Source organism: Euprymna scolopes, chromosome 5 (assembly GCF_053919585.1).
Source record: "Euprymna scolopes isolate OS-2025 chromosome 5, ASM5391958v1, whole genome shotgun sequence".
In the NCBI taxonomy this organism is placed as follows: domain Eukaryota; kingdom Metazoa; phylum Mollusca; class Cephalopoda; order Sepiida; family Sepiolidae; genus Euprymna; species Euprymna scolopes.
In genome coordinates, this window is record NC_136486.1 from 92321661 (window position 1) to 92343930 (window position 22270).

The 22270-nt window shown below is 34.3% G+C and overlaps 1 protein-coding gene across 1 annotated transcript in view; it reads right to left on the bottom strand.

Annotated features, from left to right (window-relative positions):
* LOC145276925 (sodium/potassium/calcium exchanger 2-like) overlaps window positions 1-22270 on the bottom strand; it is a 501841-nt gene that overhangs the window by 22863 nt on the left and 456708 nt on the right. The window contains exons 4-5 of the mRNA XM_080128398.1: window positions 12021-12164; window positions 11186-11305 (exon numbers count right to left, since the gene is read on the bottom strand). Of these exons, the coding sequence (XP_079984524.1) occupies window positions 11186-11305; window positions 12021-12164 (264 nt within the window). The remainder of the gene's footprint in view (window positions 1-11185; window positions 11306-12020; window positions 12165-22270) is intronic.

The following is a 22270-nucleotide window of genomic DNA, read 5'->3' on the forward strand; positions in this document are numbered from 1 at the left end:
GAAACTAACTGACAAGGAAAATAAGACACAATTAACTAAATTAAATTAAAAGTACAAATTACGCATTAATTAAGTAAAACATTTAAAGTTTTTTCCTTGTACGAAAAGTCAATAAAGCAAGCGAAATGTCATTGATAGTTTCCTCTCTTTCAAACTATGTAAATAATATTTTCTTAATTTTCTCAAAATAAACAAAGTTTCTAATGAGGATTACATATTTCGTTTCTTTTACATGCATTGTTTGCAATAAACGGAATTCAAACGTACCTTTTAGCCATTTAGAAGTTGGATTTAAAAATGTTTTCAACTTTTAAAAGATAAATAGAACATCCACAAATTTAAATTGAGATGGCATTTATAAATGTTCTTCTCTTTCCAACCATGTAAATACAATTTAAAAATTTTCTCAAAGTAGACGAAATTTCTAATGGAAAAAATATTTCTTTTCTTTTTTTTTTTTTTGCATACATTTAGAAGCTGGATTTAAAAATGTCTTTTAAAAGGTAAATAAAATATTAATGCATTTATTATATAAACTACTCTCTCTCTCTCTCTCTCTCTCTCTCTCTCTCTCTCTTTCTCTCTCTCTCTCTCTCTTTCCCCAGAACATCCACAATTTTAAGTTTGGATTGCGTTTACAAATTTCAAGAAAAGAACGGATTTTTTTCATTGATGGACGTTTGAGCTCGCATTTTATAAGGTTACTTTCCTCTTCTTTCTTTCATTTGCTTTCTCTTTTTCTTCTCTTTTACTCTTTGTTCCATCCACATTCTCATTCATTCCCCTTACCCGTGCTTCCTCTCTAACCCTAAACCTCACTATCCCCGTTTTTCCTCTCTTTCATATCATGAAGTATGCATGACACTCAAGCCTTCACTTTTGTTATAGAGATTATTAATATTGTTGTGCGATGCCTCTTTAAAATTCTCCAATTTAGACTCCAATTATGCCCTTAAAAAAACTTATTCTATTTTAGCACAAAGCATTTACAATAATAATATAATAAGTATGCTAAATAGTTCATCTGATAATTCATAATATATTTTTGCACTATTTTTTCTATTATTTCGGAATTTCTAAAAAAAAAAATAATTTTATTAATATTAGGTCGACGCAAAACTTTCTGACGGTTGTAGAAAATACATTTTAAACCATCGTAATTCATGTTATGCATTTTTTAACAAAGGAGTCACCATTTATCAAGTCCCGGAAGCCACTCGGGATAAAGTAATCGTTAGTAGTGGAAATTTGGTCAATTGGATTACTTAAAGGGATTGCTCATCAAGAACTTGTTTGTGTTTGACTTGAAGACGACCATATTGTAGTCAGCTGGAAAGCATAGAAACGGAAGAGAGTTCCACAGGCTGCAGTTCTAAGAAAAAAAGCTTTGTTCATGGAATATGCGTTTAAGTTAGATACAGATAAAAAGTAGGGAAAAACTAGGGTTTTTTTCGTGAAAGTTTGGAAAGGGAGGGAAACCATAGACTGGAGCTCAGACGAGCGCACGAAAACAACGATAGAGCATTTGTTATTACTTAATCCTATAGACATGATTAATTAATTTTTTTCTCTCAGATTATTTTCATATTTTCTACAATATTCTCACGCACGTTGATTCAAAGACGGACTTTTTAATTAACAGAAACGTAGTCATTATCTACCATGATAATGTTCGTCCTCACACAGCACGACTGATTGAAGATTTCCTAGGATAATTTGGTTGGGAAACCTTGGCCCATCCTCCATAATCTTCTGACATATTCTCCTCTGATTATCACATATTTTGAGCATTACAAAACAATTTAGATGACTTTAGGTTAACATCACAAGAGGAGACTGTACATGTTGGATTCATATTTCACATCAAAACCTAAATAATTTTACAAGCGAGGCATTTATAAGCATATTGATAGATGGAAAGGTCGTTATTGTTATTGATATGTCCTGCGAGAGAAATATATTCATTTGAAGAAGCTGGGTGGGTCTTGCTACGAATGGTGGCGAGTAACAATCTGGTAATCGCCTTACTGAACGAGCATTCATAGTCGAAGCTGGTAATATTCTTAGCATATGAGATTTTCGGCGTACATTTAACGTCTTTCTAGGTGGCTCTATCAGTTGGTATTTTTGACTTAATCCACCAATTCTAATCTTTTAAGAGGGCAGGACCCAGATGTATTCACATTCATTACAGCATTTATGAATGATATTTTCAAAAACCATAGTTTTTTTCATTTTCAAGATGAAATTTTAAATCGTCAAGTATACTTGTATCTAGTAAATGAAGGCGATAAATCGGGGCAACGGCAGGTGCTCGTCTGAGCGTCAATCTATGTTCCCCCACTTTTACTTTCAAACTTTCAGGAAAAACACTCGTCTATCCAGAACCACTACCAATAGTTTCCTACACTCTTTACCTGTGCCTAAACCTAAATGTAGATTCCAAGAGCGGAGCTTCTTTATTGGAACTGTGCGCCTGTGGAACACTCTTACGTTGGCCTGCTTCCCAGCTGACTACAATCTGATTGTCTTCACGTCCAATGTAAACAAGTTCTTGATGAACCGTCCCCCGATGTAATCCAACTTACAAAAATTCCACTACCTGTGTTCACAACGCTATAACTACATTGACTAATGTATACTCATTAACCCTTATCTTCGAGTGGCCTTCCTGCGTATTTTGCACCAACTTAATAAGTGATGATTCCTAGTGTAACATCATGTCGAATATTTTTGGTAAACTAAACATTTGAAGATTAAAGATTCACATTTTGACTAGTTTTATCTTGCATTTAGATGCATACAGATGTGTGGAATGAAAATACAATTCTGACGTTCAGATTCACTGAGAAGCTGCAGTAGGGATATTGAGATAAGTTTCTTTTAAATTTTTACTATTGTTATACATATGCGAGTATATTATAGTAATTGTGTCATGGTTAAAAACACCATTTTCCTGTCAGCTACTTAACAAGTTTACGGATAATGTTTTTTGTTACCCACATGTGTAACATCTTCTTTCCCTATTAGGCTCTTGAAGGACTTACTTTTTCGCTATCCTCTTTGAAGCTCAGGTGAGTGAACGCTGGTGGTAGAGTTTCTTTCAAGTTTGTATTTTTCTTAAATTAATTCTACTCCCTAGCATTTTTATTATTAAAATTAGCTCCTCTCATCAATTGGCTTCATTCCCTGTCTGGGGCAAAATCCATAAAAATTGTTAAGAATTTTAAATGTTTACGTTATTACTGTTCTTAATCTGGTATGTAAAATTGTTCTAAAAATGTATTACACTACTAGCTGAAGTACCCGGCGTTGCTAGGTTGTATTTGATATATTCGAATATTCTGTCCTCATACATAAGTATCTGATTTCCGACGAAAAAATAATTGTCCAAAAATATCTGTAAGAAATTAAAAAAGAAGTTTTATTTTTCAAGCCTGTAAATAAATATTTTGATTCCGCCTGTCCTAAAATCCGTTTTAATATATTTAAAATCATGCAGATATTCGCACTTATTAATGCAAAGCCATGATGGCAAAAGTTTTTAAAAAATGCCTTACTACAATCAGCTAGAATCGAAACTAAAACATTTCGCGTGCCAGTTGCGTTCTCTATCGATGTTGGTATCGAGACCAAGATAATTAAAGAAGAACTCTTGAAGTCTTGAAGAAATTAATTTATGTGTGCATGCGAAAAAGAAGTACAAACATGTAGGCCAGTAGAGCATTTCGCATTTCAACATGCCGATATGTATCTGTACGCGTTATTCCTCAACCGAAACAAATACGAGGGGCGTGCAATAAGTAATGCCCCTGACACACTTCCAGTTGTCTGATCTAACTGAAATTTTGCGTGTGCAATGATTTATATCTCTACGGGTTATGTGGCAAATTACAGCTCTGAACTAATTGTGTTTTCTCTTTTACAGATGTTTGAACTGAGTCAGGTGTGAAATGGAGCCTGTTGAATGCCGAGCAGTGATCCGGTTTTTGTATTTGAAAGGACGCACACCACAGGAGACTTTTGATGAAATGAAAGAAACTTATGGTGATAATGCCCCATCATATGACCTCATAAAACGCTGGCATCGTGAATTCAAACATGGCCGGATGTCTGTGGAAACAGGTCCCAGACTTGGTCGCCCCCCCTTTCTGCCATTTATGAGGCATCTGTCCGTCAAGTTGAGGCTGCCATTTTGGAATATCGGCACATTACTATTCGCCAAATAGTGCAAGATGTCAAGATTAGTAGAGGATCTGTGGAAACTATCATTCATGACCATTTGCATATGCATAAGGTGTTTGCCAGATGGATTCCCAGGTTGCTCACACCATTCTAGAAGCGAGAACGCGTCGAGTGCTCGAGGATGAATTTGGATATGTGCAAAGCAGATGAGTAAAAGTTTTTCAAAAGACTGATTACACAGGATGAAATCTGGGTCCATCACTATGATTCAGAGACCAAAGCCAATTCAATGCAGTGGAAGCACTTGGACTCACCACCTCCAAAGAAGGCACGGGTGCAGCCCTCCGCTGGCAAGGTTATGCTCACAGTCTTCTGAGACCAGGACGGAGTAGTGATGACAGATTTCCTGGCAAAGGTTATCACAATTACAGGAGCCTATTATGCTTTACTTTTGAGGAAATTAAGGGAATCTATCAAAATCAAGAGGCGGGGCAAGATCAGCAAATGTACCCTCCTCCTGCAGGACAACGCTCCGGTCCACAACTCGCATGTCGCCAGATCAGAAGCACGGGCGTGTGGTTATGAAGTCTCCCCATCCTCCCTACTCTCCTGGCCTTGCACCCTCTGACTTTTCCTTTTCCCAGCCATGAAGTTGTTTTTGAAAGGAAAGCGTTTCCCAGATGATGCAGCCTTGATTTCTGAAGTCACGTCGTGGTTGGAGGACCAACCTAGGGTGTTCTACAAAAATGGTCTCCAGAAACGATGGGAGAAATTCATAACTCTGCGTGGTTTTTATGTAGAGAAAGACTAATAACTGTGTCAAGTTTCGTTGCTTTACTTCTATGGGAAGTGAGTCAGGGGCATTACTTATTGCACGCCCCTCGTATTTTATGCGTTATAAACCATTCTCGGTGTATATTTACTATTTCCTGTTTATTTCAGTGCTATGTGACCAGTAGTTCAATATTGCCTGTTCTATATTTACACACACATATGCCTAGTGATTTGTTTATATAGATTACGTACGAAAATTCTATTTTGTGTGGGAATAAACGTCTAAACTGAGCTATAATCGTCGTATAATTATTTGAATGCAGTAAATGTTTAAAAAAAAACAGCACAAAACCACGAACGCACATTCGAAAATTTGTAAGGAAATTTTAGCAGAAAAATACAAAATAATAAAAACACAAGTATTAGAAAAATTTACATTTTTTGTTTGAAATTAATCTTTGTTTATGTAATCGATAACTGAATAACACGCACACATTATATATATATATATATATATATATATATATATATATATATATATATATATATGCATGTTTTCGTATATGTATTGTAACATCCGAAATTCTTATTTATAAAGCAAAAACACACGCATTGGGAAACGGTAGATTTTTTGTATTAAATTAATATTTGTTTATCTAATCGGTTAAAGAATAAAGAAAATATATAGATATATATATTCGTTGAGTTAACGTCCGAAATTCATATGCCTTTGTAGATAAAGGAAAAACAACGTCTGAAATTCTTAGTACTTTACAGATTTGGGTTTCAGATAATTAAAAAAAAAAATTATTTTTAAACTTTTTACGTGGGGGTTTAGTTTTCAATTATAACGTTGTACTAAGTTAAACACGACATTTGTGGCCACAGTGAAAAAATGGCAACTTTCTTATGTGAGAGGAAGTTAGGTGTTCCATTCTTGGAGTAGTGGGCATTTCAAATAATTTTTTTGTTTGATAATTTCCTTTGGATTGATGTAATTTCCAAACAAGACGGGATTCTTTCAAGCGAGAGGGGATGCTTTCAAGCGAGACGATGTGATAGATAGATAACATATCAATAACAATAACGACCATTCCATCTATCAATATACTTATAAACGATACAAATTGATACTAACCACGTGTATTCTATTACGAGTTATTGATTTTCACGTGGATTCTCTTTTACAACTATGGCCACAACTTAAAATATAAAAATTAAAATTATATTGTTTAGTATTCGAAAAACTACTTATTTGCAGAAAATTTAAATGCGATATTCGTTTTCAGCATACCAGAAAACCTTGTAATAGTCGTCATTTTAAAGGAAAATGTTAAGATGGAAACCAAGTAAAAATCTACCGTTTAAAATTATAAAATGTTAGGTAGTTATGAATTTTATGTACCGTGCTGAAATGATAATGTTATTGTTTCGAAAGCAATTTTTAACATGGGGGAGGGAAGGGAATTTTGTAACTATTCTGTGCTTCCACCTTAAAATTTAATGATAAAAAAAGATATCGTAAAACTTGAAATTAATCTGAAAAAACTACTTTAAAATAGCACGGTACCAAAAATACATAAGCGCCAAACTTCTATGTACATTGTTTAAAATTTAAATTAAAAAAATACAGAAATTTCTGTTTATATTGTTTAAAATTATATAAAAGAAAGTTCTATTTATATTGCTTAAAACTTCTTGAAAATTCTGTTAAAAATAAATAAAAGTGTTTATTCTATGTCTATTTTTGAAGAATAATTCTGCTTATTTAAAACTGTTAACTTCTGAATGTATCAATGTTTATATATTGTTGGCATAGTAACATAACGGTGATTAAGGAGTTTGGTTCCTTTAATGTGATAGAGGCTTCGAGATTATTTTGCTACCTTTACTTCAGTCTTGCCGATAATGCACAGGACTGAATTTATGCATTTTTGAAAACAAAATGAAAACACCGGGGCAGGCGATCTCATATTGTAAAAAAAAAACTCTTATCAAAACAAATCAGGTGCAAGAATTGTAAACACAAATGATTACTGAATCAAGGATCTCCAAGCTCTTGAACTAAAAAAAAACAGAAAAAAGATACTCCCTAAAATCACCCAAATAATAAAATTATTACATTAAGAAAAAAAAAATTGATTTAACGTTTCAACATTTGAACAACGCTCGCCTTAAACCGATGGTTGCTGATCGCGCCCGATCCATGCCTGACGGAAAGCGACCCACTGCAAATCTAACGCATGTGCATAAAACGAAAATGTCGGTTATGGTGAATAAACATTTTACACGTAATTTTGCCGAAGTCTGTGCGCGATATACATGCATATAAAAAAAAAGAAATTACCCCCTATAAACTATTCTTGGTGCATGAAGATTATTTCCTGAAAATGTCGGTGTTATGTGACCAGTAGTTTAAAAGTTTATCTGTTAGATATTTACACACACATACATCTGCTGTTTTATTTATATAGAGAGACGAGAGAAGATAGAATATTAACAAAAACAATACATTGGTCAAATGTTTAGCTTCTGAAAACTATCTTGGCAATAAGGTTGCAGATAGAGGAGACATATTACAAAAAGGTTGGGTTTTTTTACAAAGGGGTCACCATCTATTAAGACTCAAAAAATAGTCGAGGATAAGGGTTAATGAGTGTCAAGTGGCCGGTGAAACAACATCATGATGATTGATAATAGTGGAAATTAAGAAAATTTTATTGTTTAAATCGCATGGCTCAATAAGATGTTGTTTACATTAGATTGAAAACGATCGTGTTATAGTCGGCTGGGAAGCAAGCCTGTAGTATTGTGTTCCACGGTTAGGCAGTTCTAGGAAAGAAACGCTGCTCATGGCATTTTTGCTTAGTTTTAGTTAGAGATAGAGAGTAAGGGAAATTGTTGAGAGTGGTTGTAGAAAGATGTTTGTTTGTTGAGAATATGTTACTAAAGATTGAAATTCCGGCAAGCACCTGTCATAAAAAATCGCGATATGTCTGTAATTATTTTGAAAGTTGCAATTAAATCGTATTTTATTCTTTTGTCTAGTTTTACTAGAAAATTAGTTAATGCTAATATTTCCAAGAACTCTCTGTAACTGTAATATTGGACTGATTTCATTAGTTCTGTCAATTTCCATTTTATGCCTTTCGATCTTATTACTATATTCTAATTTCACTGTCTAGACACTTGAGTCGAGGTCTGAGTTCAATACTCTATGTGAGGATTCATTAAAGCTTTATATATCTTGAAAACAAAGTTCGGCTCTCTTAAATGGATATTCTGAACTTCCATCAAATCGTTTTGAAACCTTATGGGGGATGGTGTCTACTCGTCTCTATGGGCCCCATTTCTCATAGAATAAACATCTTTCTTGATTCTATATATACTCTCATGGAACACACTCAATTGAGTTCCTCCTCATAAAGCTTTCACTGCAAGAACTAATCTTTTTACCACAATGAAAAGGGACCTTTCTTTCGTTCTCTATGTACTGAATATCAGGTTGAATTTCCATGGATGGCTCCTTTGCAAGATCTCCGCATTTGTGGAACATATTACATCAAGAATGCTTCCCTGTAGATTAGAATATAGTCATCTTTAAATCAAATATCAACAAATACTCGTCATAAACTGACCCTTAAGTAAATAACAGATCACTCCCCTAATTATATGTATTATTTAGATCTTTTAGACTACAGTTCTAATTTTAAGTGTTATTTGCACAACGTTTTGGTTGAGGTAACTTCCAGTCTTTTTCAGGTGTATCCTGTTGAACTCAAACATTTTTCTGTCAGACTCAGAAATCTAGACAGAACTTGAAAGGGATCCCTGTATATTCCATCATTTATTCCATCATTTATGACTAGGTACTCAGCTATGACTGGATACGAGAGCCTACTACCTCCATGGATTAAATAAAGGGTTACATACAGATTTCTGTGTTCGACAAAAAGATTTCAAGTTCAATATTGTACACCTAGAGAATGTTGGAAGTTATATCAGCAAAAACGTTGTGAGAATAATACTGAAAATTTCAAACAATATGACGTTGGTGCAAAAATAATGTCGTTTTTTGAAGTTTAATTTCATGTAAAAAAACGACATTATTTTTGTACTAACTTAATACAAATAAACCATAGTCGAGGCTTAACTTGTACATCAATTTTAGCAATGGTTATCTCGGGTACCCAGTTATGGCTGGTGGAACCTCTGTGGATTAAATAAACAGTTCCATTCGAAAGTCTGTGCACATTCCACGTTGGACAAAAATATTCCTGATTTTGACAAAACAGTGGTTACATCGACGGAAACGTGAAAATAATACCCAAGATGAGAACAGTAGTCTGAAGAATTCAAATAATACAAATTTGATTCCTAATCTCAAAAATTCAGATATTCCCTTGATTGTTCCTCATTTTGCAACTCTCTGTCTCATTACTTTTTATCCCTGAGTGGAGTTTGGTCTTGATAATTGGAGGCAAAAAAAACAAGGATATGAATGACTCCACTATATCATTCTTTTTACTATCATCACTTATCAAGATTCATAGGTTACTCGAGGATAACTTGGCAAAATAACCTGAGCTCTAGACATCCTTTAAAATATCTCCATGTTCAATGCAAATTTAGAAAACATTTATCTTTCCGATCTGTATCTATTAAAAAAAAAAATCAAACCCCAAAACAATAAATCTGGCATATCAACACCGGATTCAGCCTGGATTCATTTCCTGAAATTTTTCCCACTCTATTTTTTAACACAAATATATTTTATTTCGGTTCAGTTTTTCTGGAAATTCCTATTCCAACTCAGAAAACTGATATGACCAAAATCTGAAAATGGCAAAGTTTTACTAGATTTACTGATTATTGAACAGCGAAAAAAGATACTGTTTGACATTCATAACTGCAATTTGGCAAATAAGCCAGGCATAGATTGAAATTTATTTGTACCAAATATGTTTGGATTGCAGAGAGGGTTGTGAATCAATAGAATTCAGGTGTGGTTGCAGTACAGACATGAACATTTGGAGAAATAAAATAAAGATTTGTATATTCATGACTAAAATTTGGTGGCCAAGCCAAACATGGACTGGAGTTATTTGCAGAGATAATTGTGAATTTTTTAACGATTCCATAGGTGGGTGACATTTAATGTTGGTTACTTTTTCAAAAGAAAATATACAATATTTTGAAAAGTATGTTTTCAGGAATAAATTCTTAAAATATTGTTAACATATTTTTTTGCATAGAATATGGTATTTAGAAATCTGAATTCGTGAACACAATATAAATAAATGAATGGAAAAATCATAGATATTTAATGGAAATAATTCATATATATGACGGAAAAATTATATATATATATATATATATATTCAATTTTTTATAATAAGTTTAAAAAGCATATTTTTAGCAGAACAAGAAATGTCTACAAATAAATAATAAATAAAATTAAATATATCAAAAGTGAAAAATAGTGCATACTGCTTATTAATTTGGCGTCCAAAACATAGAATTGTAGAGGACGTTTTCCTATGTATATTCTAAGAATGGCATGAGAAAAAAGTAGATGTTTTAATATTAACATTATGTTTTAATTTTTGAAATTGATTGTACTCTGAAAATTAAACTTCGAGAGTTTTTTTTTTAATTAATCACGTAATTGCTGCTATACATAGTTATTAATATGACTTGAGAAGAAAAATTGTGTATTATGAAGAAGTGACCCTAATTAGATTTGTGCCATAGTTCTTTTGCAGTGTTATAGGGTGAAAGTAAACTCTTGGTATTGTGACGTCACGTTTATTCCCTTGCTGAAACTAGTAATCAAAGAGAAAACGGCTAATTTGCACGAAGGTAATAATTTTCTTTTTGGAAACATATACTAATAATTGATTTGAATTGAATGCGAAGCAAATTTATATATATATATATATATATATATATATATATATATATATATATATATATATATATTGTTATTATTTATGAAGCTATAACAGTCAACTGATTTTCTTTAAAATATTTTGCTACTTCTGCAGTTTACAAATTGTGCTAAATAGAAATATATGCTAACGAAACTGAAAAATAGTGCATAATGTTTATTAATATTGAGTGTGAAACGAAGAGGTGTAGGGGACATTTTCTTATGTATATTCAAAGACTGTTATTGGAAAGAAGATTGTGGATGTTAAAATATACTGAATCTCAAAGTACTTACGGATTCTTCCACGTTAATGGCTGTTCCTGAGCTATCAGCCCACCAAACCATCAAGTATGAAAATATGGCAATCCATAAAATGCTTCCCACAAATGTAATAGGGAAAAATTTTTTCTTGTCCTAAAAACAGAGAACGGTTATGAAATTGAACAATTATTGTTCGATAAAGAAGACAATATAAATGTGTTGATATCTGATAGGTTTTTAAATTGCAAGTCCCACGAATTGTCTTAGTCTATATAATGAAAATATTTCTTCTGATGCAAACGTATGATAATATGTATTCTTTCATTATTCGAAGTACTATTCTCAATTTCGTTGGGTTTTTTTGTTTTTTTCACAATGTTTCAACCGATATCACATACTTTCATCCGATACATCTTTTTTACCACGGGAAACTTTATTTCAAACTTTGAATACTCTAGAACAGAATTCCGAACCAAATCCTTTGTTCAATTTATAAGGTTAGATTTGTTAGCTATGACCAGATAGAAGTGTTTTAGAATATTTTTTTTAATTCTTAATCAATATCGCTTGTAGTGAGGCCTGAACCTTCAACTTCCAGAAGGCAATATCCTAGAACTGATTGTTATCGAACCCCTTCGTCAGTAGTTCAATATTCTAGATAGATCCCCGAGTTCAATGTAAATATTTCCCCGAGTTCCAAAGGTGCACTGAAAAAATCTCAGATGTAATATCGACCAAGACATTGTGAAAATAAGAATCGAGATGAAAATAGGAACTTGCAATTATTACATAGAATGCAATGTTAAGCTGTAAAAATATAAATTGTTGGAAAAATGCCATAGACATTCTATTCATTAATGGTACTTACAGGTCTTCTGACATCCGGTAGACACAGCCAAAGCGTGAACATAATGGGAGCTAAAAGAAGATATGAAATCCTCTTCTTATTTTCCTTTGGCCAACTAATGTCCAAAGGTTCTTCATCCTCCTCCAGTGTAGCCGGAGCTTCTTTCTGAAAACGTGAAGAACAAAAATATGCAAAATATTTAATTTGGTTTTGGCTAAAAAAAAAAAAAAATATTTTACATTGAATTTTAAATAGCATAGAATATAAACATTCATAAAATATAAATAATTAGCATGCAAATAAAAATGTTGAATAGCAAATATTTCTTTGTCGGTATATTTCAATGTTTATGAAATACTTTTAATAAAAATCATTATGTGGTATTTTGGAGAGTGGAACTAAGCCGATAGACTAAAAGAACGAATTCTAACTCCCATCCCCCCTATCCCCCATCTTTAGCCTTGTGCTACATCATTTCTATGAAAAAATATTTTGTTTTAAAATTAAAGGCAAATAAAATCTATTACTACTTTGTCTGTTCACATTACATTTAATTTTTGTATGTTAGTAAAGTCGCAGGAGCAGGTAAGATGGAGGGAATTCCAACGTCTAACAGTATGAGAGAAGAAACTTTTCAAATAAAAGGCTCTGTCTTGTATCGGGAGACATCTACAGTGAATGGGTAGGATTTTGCTTCGACATGTTAATCAGTGGTATTTGTGTAAGGGGGGGGCATCAATCCTACCAGTTAGAGCACACCCCTTTAAAGTACTTGTAAAACAAACATAGGGATGCAACATTGCCGTGATGGGACAGGGTTTAGAGCTTTGTTAACATTGCGAGATCTATAACTTTGTCTCGCTTTTTGTACTCTGTCAGATAGGGAAAAAGAGAGACTAGTAGTTGATACAATCCTTTCGTTCTCATGATGCTATCCTAGCAGGCATTATCTTCCTTAGGAGGGCAGTGTAGTACACGTTTGTTCATCTCATATGCTAGCAAAAATGTTTGATCACAAAAACAATATTTTGTGAGTAAAGGGTGATTCTAAACAACTGACCCATTTCATGAGTTAATCACTCTGTATAATTATTGCCGAGATGTCAAATATTTCTTCAAATCTTGGATTAAGTAATGATTACAAGCTTTGAATTTCTCATTTTATTTTATCAGAGACATTATATTTGATCTTGTTACAGGGCTTTGTTCTAAAACATAACCTTTACAGTTTATGCATCACACTATAATACAGGGTGGGGCAAAGCAACTTGCTTATTTAAATTTTGTGCCCTAAAGTGTTGGTTGCTCCAAAGATGGTAGTGATGGACTTATTTGAGAAGATGGGCCTTAAAGTTTGGTTTTTCATTTTTTGGTTATTTTCTAGGAACCCAAGTGAGCATCATGGAGTGGAAGAAGTTGGAATACGCTTTCATTGTTGAGGCATTTTTTCAAGCGGTCGCTTAATCGTCGCAATGCAACATGCATTCCATAGAGATTTCAATATTGTACCCTGTGGTCGTGTTCCTGGCCAGCAGTCGATTATTTCATGAGTAAACAACTTCAGGGAAACGGGTGATGTAAAGAAAAAGAAACCTGGCCTCCAACACACAGCAAGGTCACCTCAAAACATTGATGCAATGAGACAATCTGTTTTGAGATCTCCCCAACGGTTTGGTCGCAAACACCCATCTGCTCTTGGGTTGTCTACTCATTCTGTGAGAGGACTCCTCCATGAAGAATTGAAATTTCATCCCTACAAATTGGTTATGGTGCAGGAACTTACTCCACGTGATTTTATTGCTCATAAAAATGCATGTGAGGTGCTTTTGAGCTTGCCTGGAGACACACTTGTTTTTTTCGTCAGTGATGAGGCTCACGTCCCTCTTTCAGGATCTGTAAATAAGCAAAACGTGCGCTATTGGAGTGCTGAAACCCCTGGAGAACTTCATTAACGTCCTTTACATGCACTACATGTAACTATCGTGAGTTGGCATAATTGGTGTCTGTTTTTTTTTTTAAATGAACAGGCAGTATCAGTGATATCTGACCGTTATGTCAACATGATGAATGAGTGTTTCTTGCCAACACTGAAGCAGATGGGTATGGAAAATATGTCGTTCCAGCAGGACGGTGCCACGGCAGACACAGCATGTGCATCAATGACTGTTTTGCAGCGGAACTTCCCACGATACCTCATCTCCTTGAGTGGAGATCTGCATTGGCCAGCATGGTCCCCTGATTTATTACCATGTGACTATTTTTATGGAGATATCTGAAATCAGTTGTTAACAACGATCGTTCTAGTACCTTGACTCACCTAAGAAACAACATCCGCTGAGCTGTTACCAACATACCCATCGATATGCTGGAAAGAGTTGACCGAAACTCAGAGTTCAATTAACTCAATGTATAGAGAGGAATGAACGTCATCTTAATGATACCATCTTTAAAACTGGTAAAAAATAAAATTTAAATGTTGTACTAGTTTCAGTTCAAAGAATTACATGTTTTAATTGATATTCCAAATAAGCAAGTTGCTCTGCTTCACCCTGTATAATTGTAGAACTTCCTAATAGAAAAGTAATACGCCATTGGATTACTCCTTAAACCTTATTTGATACAAGTTGTCTTTGATCCTGGTATAGGTTTTTGTTTTCAATTGCATATTTTTTTCTTTTTTTTTTTAATAATGGCTGCTTATCAAGGCCTAGGACAAGGATTAAAGAGACTATCAAATGGGCATGAAATGCCACCGTGCCAAGTTTGGAAATATGAAATGAGCAGTAGATTTCTTAAGATGGATTTGATTATCCAAGAACACCGCTTAACAAATGTTTGTTTAAATTGGACTTGTAGATGACTATATTGTAGTCAACAAGGAAGCACCTTCAACATAAATTCTTGCTTGAGATGGTGGATTAGAGTCCAGTCAAGCATCTACCATGAATATATCGATAGAGTAGAGAGAGAGTATCAAAATCTCTTTCGTGAGGGGAACAGAATATATGATTTTTGTCTAGATTTTTAAGTCGGTTTTGCACTCTTTCAAGGCAAGAAAGGGTGCCCTGAGTGGAACCTTCCAGATATGACAGCAGTACTCCAACTTAGAATAGATCTGACTATCATATAGATAAAAGTTAGGGAAAAAATGTTAGATACTTTTTGGCGCAATAAAATGATCCAAGCATTTTCCTAGTGACCTTAGCAACAGATTTAATGAAATATATAGTAAAGATAGTACTCTTTAATTAGTATCTACTCTTGACCCATTTAAAATAATTCTCATTTGGTAGGAGGTAACATTCATCAATATGTAAATGCCACAATTGGCTGTTCATTAGCAAACTTAATACATATATACTGGCAAAATATGTGACTGGAGGAAGTCTAATTTTACTAGTCAAAATAAATAAATATATGAAACTACTTACACATTTTTGATGGCATAGGTATCCTTATACTTAAATATATCCCAATAAAGAAAGAAACTAAGCAGTTATTTCTATCTGTGAAAATGAAATAAATTATGTAACACTTTTAGTATATAAACCAAGTTATTCAAAAACTGATACAATAGTTCTTGAGTATAGTGCTCGATCAAGTCAGAGTCATACCAAGGTTTTAAACAATAGTACTTGATGCCTCCTTTTTGTACTCAGCATTATTAGATGAGGATTAAGGGTAAGCGACAAAATTTAGGGAAAGGAGTGGCGCTATCCCTTATATCTCAGTCTATTAGCCAGTTAAAATACATCTTTCAGGTTGCTCTTGACTTCTGTCGACCTACTTTACTATTGCATGTAATAAAGATAAAGAAACTATTTCTATAATAGATGTATTTTCACGTTTACAAAGTTCTTTTCTATTTCTAAAACAAGCCGGATATCTTCATTTTAAGAGGGCAAAAAATGCTAATGTCAAAGCCGGGCAGAGTGTATCAATGCCAATGATGTTCATATCATGCCCTTATCTCCTTATGATATTTCATTCCTTATTTTCATAAACAAGACGGACCTTTTTTTACTATGGAGTCGACACTTATCAAGATCATTAGTAACTCAAGATTAAACGTTACTGAGACAAAAGTTATAGTCAATTGAACGGTGTAGAAAACTAAAGCACTAATATTGATCAATGTTTGGAACTTATTATTACTTAGTGGGCGGTTTTGACAAGAATTTGTTGAGACTGGATTTGATGACAATAAAGTTGTAATCAGAAGTGGAAGTAGTCCTGCAGTAATGTATTCTATAGACATGAAGTTCTTGTAAAGAAGCTCCGTCTGTTAAAATTCTGCTTGGTGCTAGACACATGGAAGGCGAAAGAAAAGTCTTTTTTCTTAATGTTGTAGAAAACGAGTTCTTGCTCTGAATGTGTTACATAGAGCTCATTCTAGCACCTTCCATGAAATTAACGATAGAGCAGAGAGAGGGAGAGAGAGAGAGAGAGAGAGAGAGAGAGAGAGGGAGTAGCAATGTATTTTTTGTAAGAAAAGTTGTAAAGAAGAGAAAAGATTACACCTCACTAGCGCCTATTGTAATTCAGGATGTCTCCTAATGTGTTAGGCATTTGAACTGATTCAATATATTTTTCTCCTGGCGTATTACTTACTGATCATTATAAACAACTGCTTGTTATCTCAAACACATTTTGATTTCATGTTTCTAAATTCTTTAGATTAATATTGATTAATCGTATTATATAGATACTTTGGACCACTGTTCTCATCTTCATAGGTGTTTTTGCAATGTTTTGGGTGGATCATGTCAAAGTTGGCAATCTGTCTGTCAAACTCTAGAATCTTTCTATCAAACTCAGAAATCTTAATGGATTAAATAAAGGGCTTCCATTCGAAATTCCATACAGATTCTCGAGTTAGATAGAAAAATTCCCAAGTTTGACAAGTTACACCGGAAGAAAGTTTGGGAGTTAGATCGATCGAAACTTTGTGCAAATAGCACTCAAGATAAGGACAGTAGTCCGAAAAAGACAAATAATACAAATAATCACTTGATTTCATTTATAATATCCGATATTTGAATTAATTTAATTTGCTGCAAAGCCATTCAATAACTAAAAAAAAAACAACAACAAAAAAAAAAACAGATAAACGCATTTGCACAGATAGCATTTTATTGATACTGTTGGTATAAATATGTTATTCATACTCCAAAAAGTTATAACGTAACATTATGAAAACAATCATACTGTTGATGTCTTTATCAAATTAAGTAAATTATTATCTTTTAGACTCGTGTCTCATTAATGATACTATCTCTTTGATGTTTGATTTTTACTATCTCTTTGATGTTTGATTTTTACTATCTCTTTGACGTTTATCTTGCAATCATAGTAAAAAGTCATTTTCATATATCTATTACTAAACTATAATTCTGCTGTTATCTTGCTTGCTTGTGACCGTGCACATTTCGACTGTTCATGAATGTGTTAGATGGTGAAGAGAAAGATAAATCTATATATCTATAAAAATAAAATTGTCTGTGTGTGTGTACATTTCCCTACCAAACTACTCTGTTAATTTTCAGTCTACGGACTCGAGATTTGACATAAGGGATATTGAGATTTGAGGATATTCAAACTTTTTCATCGGTTTTTGGCCAGAAATTTGGCTGTCAAGGGGTCAAATCTTTGAAAATTCTACCAAACTCCTCCGCTAATTTTGGGTGTAAACACTTGAAATTTTAGATGTAGGTTACTTGGACATGGATCAAACTTTATAATTTGATTTGGGCTAAAAACAGTAAATGTGAGGGGTAAAAATTGGGATCAAAGTTTTTAAAAAAATTGACTTCTGCGGTCTCTACCAAATTACTCAGCCAATTTTTGGTCTAAAAATTTGAAATTTCACATAAAGTGTATTCAGACATAGGGCAAGCTTTTTAATCGTTTTTTTTTTTTTGCTTAAAATTTGGCTTTCAATTGGTCGAAGTTCAAAAGATTTGACATTTGCGGTCTCTAGCAAACTATTTAGCCAATTTTGGGTCTAAACATTTGAAATTTTTATAAAGGGTATTCAGACATGCAGCAAGCTTTTTAATCAGTTTTGGGCCGACAATTTGGCTGCCAAAACGTCAAAGTTGAAAGAGTTGATCTTTACAGACTCTTTCAAACTCCTCTGTCAATTTTGGGTCTAAATACTTGAAATTTTAGATATAGGTAACCTGGATATGAGTCAAACTTTTTGATATATATATACATATGCACATAAAGTTATGAACAGTACATAGGGCCCGAGCAAAGCCGGGTTGAACTCAGTAAAGAGCAAAAAGAGAAGTACTTATAAGTATGTAATAATGTAAATAACAAAATTTTTCTAGCATTAAGAACTGTTCAAATGTAACAGCCGCAGTTAAGAGTAGGTAGACTGAGACGGCAAGAAAACACATCGTCGCGGAAATTAGAAACTCATAATTTCTGGAAACTTTATAATAGTGTGGTCAACAATAGGTAATGAACAATTCTTCCACTATCGGACCACCGTGATGCTTTTTTTTTTTTTTTTTTTTTACATAGGCGTCACCACTTATCAAGGCCGATAGGCCACTCAAGGATAAGGGTTAAAGAGTGTAGAGTAGTCAAAAGGACAATATAGTAATCGATAGTAATGGAAGTTCGGTAAATTTGTTAATTAAGTGGAACGGCTCATCAGAAACTTGTTCACGTTGGACTTGAAGACAACTATATTATAGACAGCTGGAAAGCAGGAAAACGGAAGACAATTCCACAGGCGTGCAGTTCTAAGAAAGAAGCTTTGATCATGGAATCTATGTTTAGGTTTAGGTGCAGATAAAGAGTGGGGAAAATTATTGATAATGTTTTCAGCTAGTCTAGTGTTTCTTGTGAAAGTTTGGCGAGGGGGGACCATAGATTGAAGCTCACTCGAACACTTTCCATGAAAATAACGATAAAGCAGAGATAAACTCGCAACATCTCTTCTGTGAGATAGAGGTTGCAGCGAAGAGAAAAGGACATCTCCCACCAGGCCACAAAGTCTATTTTGAACCCTATCAAGGCAGGACAAGTCTTTTCTTGCACAATCAGCCATGAGGTTGAATTGTTGACTCCACAAACCACTGCCTCTCTAATTAGGAGGCTTTTTCAAAAGAAAAACGACTAAAACGTTTTCCACATGTCTGAATAACCTATATACCAAATTTCAAGTCTGTAGATAAAAAAATTCGGTGAGTATATAGGTTAATAAATGTCCTCACACATACATACACACATAAATATATATATATATATATATATATATATATATATATATATATATATATAACAAAAGAGTCGCCACTTATCGAGGCCCAGATGCCATTCGATAATAAGTGTTAATATGTCTACAGTAATTATACTGCTTTTAAAAACTTACAATTAAGAACCATTACCTGATATAAGCTATAATTATTGTTGTAGCCCCGTGCTAGGGGTTACAAATGAAAGAAACCACAAGTAGTGTAAAATGTATAAAATATAATATGTATTTATCATAAAGAATACAGGAGCCACTAAAATAGTATGAGAGGAAGGTGTTCGTAGCATGCGGTTAAACGTGGTATGAATGTCCCCCTTTAGTCTCTGAAACCAGTGGTATTCATAAGACTGGTTGATTCCACAGTTCTCAAATAGGGGTGATTTGTACCCCACAACAATTATTAGATTATTTTTTATTACAAAAGAGTCACCACTTATCAAGGCCCGGAGGCTACTCGATGATAAGGGGTAGTCAATGGGAAAATACTGGAGTAATCGTTAGTAGTGGAAATTTGGTAAATTGGATTAATCAAGAATTTGTTTACGTTAGACATGATGATGATCATATTGTAGTCAGCTGGAATGCAGGGAAAAGAAAGAGAGTTCCACAGATGTGCAGTCCTAAGAAAACTTTGTTCATGGAATCTATGTTTAGGTTTAGGCACAGATAAAGAGTGAGGGAATTATTAATAGTGATTTCAGCTAGACGAGTTTTTTACATGGAAGTCAGGCAAGAGGGGACCATAGATTAGAGTTCAGACGGGCACTTGCCATAGAAATAATGAAAAAGCAGAAACAGGCTTGCAATGTCTCTTCTGTGGCTAAGAGATTGCAGGGAAGAGAAAAGGGCTACAAAGTCTATTTTGAACTCTGTCAAGGCGGGATAAGTGCTTCTAGCAACCTTTGCCCAGATGTCGCAACAGTATTCCATCCTTGGATGTACTTGATTCTGATACAGGTAGAGACTTGCATCATCAATGAGATATCTACTGGAATGGTAGAACGATCCTACCATTTTTCCAGATGCCTAGGCAACCGATTTGATGTAAGTGTTCCATCTAAGATTGGGAAAAAAAGGTCAGATGCAGAAGCTTGTCAAAACATGCGGTCTCCCCAAGATGAGAGCCATTCATTTCAATTGATGTCAGATAGAGATAAGAGCATTGATGAAGCTTGGTTTTAGATGCATTAAGATTAACCAGCCACCTCTTTCCTCATTGCACTATGTGATCAAGATCAGGGGAGAGGGAATCAGAGAGAACTTGGTCATTTACAGCCTTTGAAGTGTTGCCATAGATGGTAGTGTTGTCAGCATAAATATCTACGAATGATCGTAGGATGTGATTTGGAAGATCAATGATGTAGATCATGAAGAGAGTTGGGCCCAGGATGGACCTCCAAAGGACTCCAACATTAATATTGTGAGCTTCTGATTTTTGCACATCAACCACTACTCTTATGAATCTATCATAGAGAAATGAATTTAATAACTGAAAAGACATTTCTAGCTACGATGTAGCTGGAGATTTTGTGGAGTAGATTTTTATGCTATACAATACAAAAGGCCTTTTACATGTCAAGAGCAATTGTCCTAGAAAGTAGGCCTCCATTGAGAGATTTGCTAATCCTATGAGATATAACTGTTAGCACAGCTGTTGCAGATCTAGTAGAACAGAAACCATATTGTATGTCACTGAGGGGGTTATTTTTGCCGAGATGGTTGACTACTCTATTTAACATGGATTCCAGCAATTTACTCATGGTGCACAGGAGATTGATTTGTCTATATCACCTGAATTTTTAAATAAAGAACAAACTAATGAGGTTTTCCAAGATGTTGGGAAGCATTTCGCCTTAAGACAACGCTTAAATAGCTTTGTTAGTATGGGGGCTAGTTTTGGTTGAAGCTTTTTGAGAACTATAATAGGAAAGTCGTTAGGGCCAGTTGCTTTACTGGAATCTTGGTTTTTTATTAGCTTGACAACATCATGCATAGATATTTATATGTTGCATAGTGTGTTTTCAGACACAGGAGGAAACACGGGGGCCTGATCGCATAGGGTAGAATTAGCTGCAAAGTTCTTGGAAAAGAGTCTGGCTTTGTCCGATGCTGACGAGATTAGCCATTCCGTCAGGTCTGATACTATAGAGGACACATTATTTTTAAACATGGAATGTAGTGGTAGATCTGATATAAATGCAAGAAAGCTATACTGTACGATGGGAAGGTATGCTGGAGGACTTATTACATTTTGTTTTTATGTTAAGCCAACCGAGTGGTCAGAAGATGCCAGTGGAGACAGAATGGAAGATGAACATAGCTCAGAGCAAGTTGTGAGAAAAAGATCTAGGAGACTTGCATACTGACCATCAATGTCAGGCACACAGGTGGGTTTGCAAACAATCTGAGTTAGGTCATAAAAAATGGAGAAATCGTGGCAGAACCTGCCCTCATCATCTGTCTTGTTTGAGTGGGTTAACCATTCCACATTGAAGTCGCCACAGATGTGAATGTTAGCCGAAGGATGCGCAGGCAGGATGTAGTCAATTTTCTCAGATATACTCTTAAAGATAGTAACTCTGCTCCTATGGGGACGATAGATAGTAATCATAAACACAGTTGTGTGACCAAGTGCAACCCAGAAGCACATATAGGGTAGTTTAGGGTCTTCTCTGGAGATGTCCCTACCACATGGAAAGCCATATCTAATGTAGGCACATATTCAAAGCCTGTGGCGATTTTGAGGGTTAGATTTGGATGTTAAATTAGAATATACTTTAATTACGAATAATGGAAAGAGTCAGTCCAATGCCAGTTTCGCTTTGAAAGAATAGGTCTGGTTTGGTCTCCTGTAATTAGATTTAAACCTCTGGAAAGATGAAATGTAGACCCCTGATGTTGAAGAAGGAGACACGGTAGTGGGAGTCTATGTTGGAAGTTGCTGTTCTGGGTTAAATCATGTATTCTTTCTGGAGACTTTTCATGATGGAGTTTTATG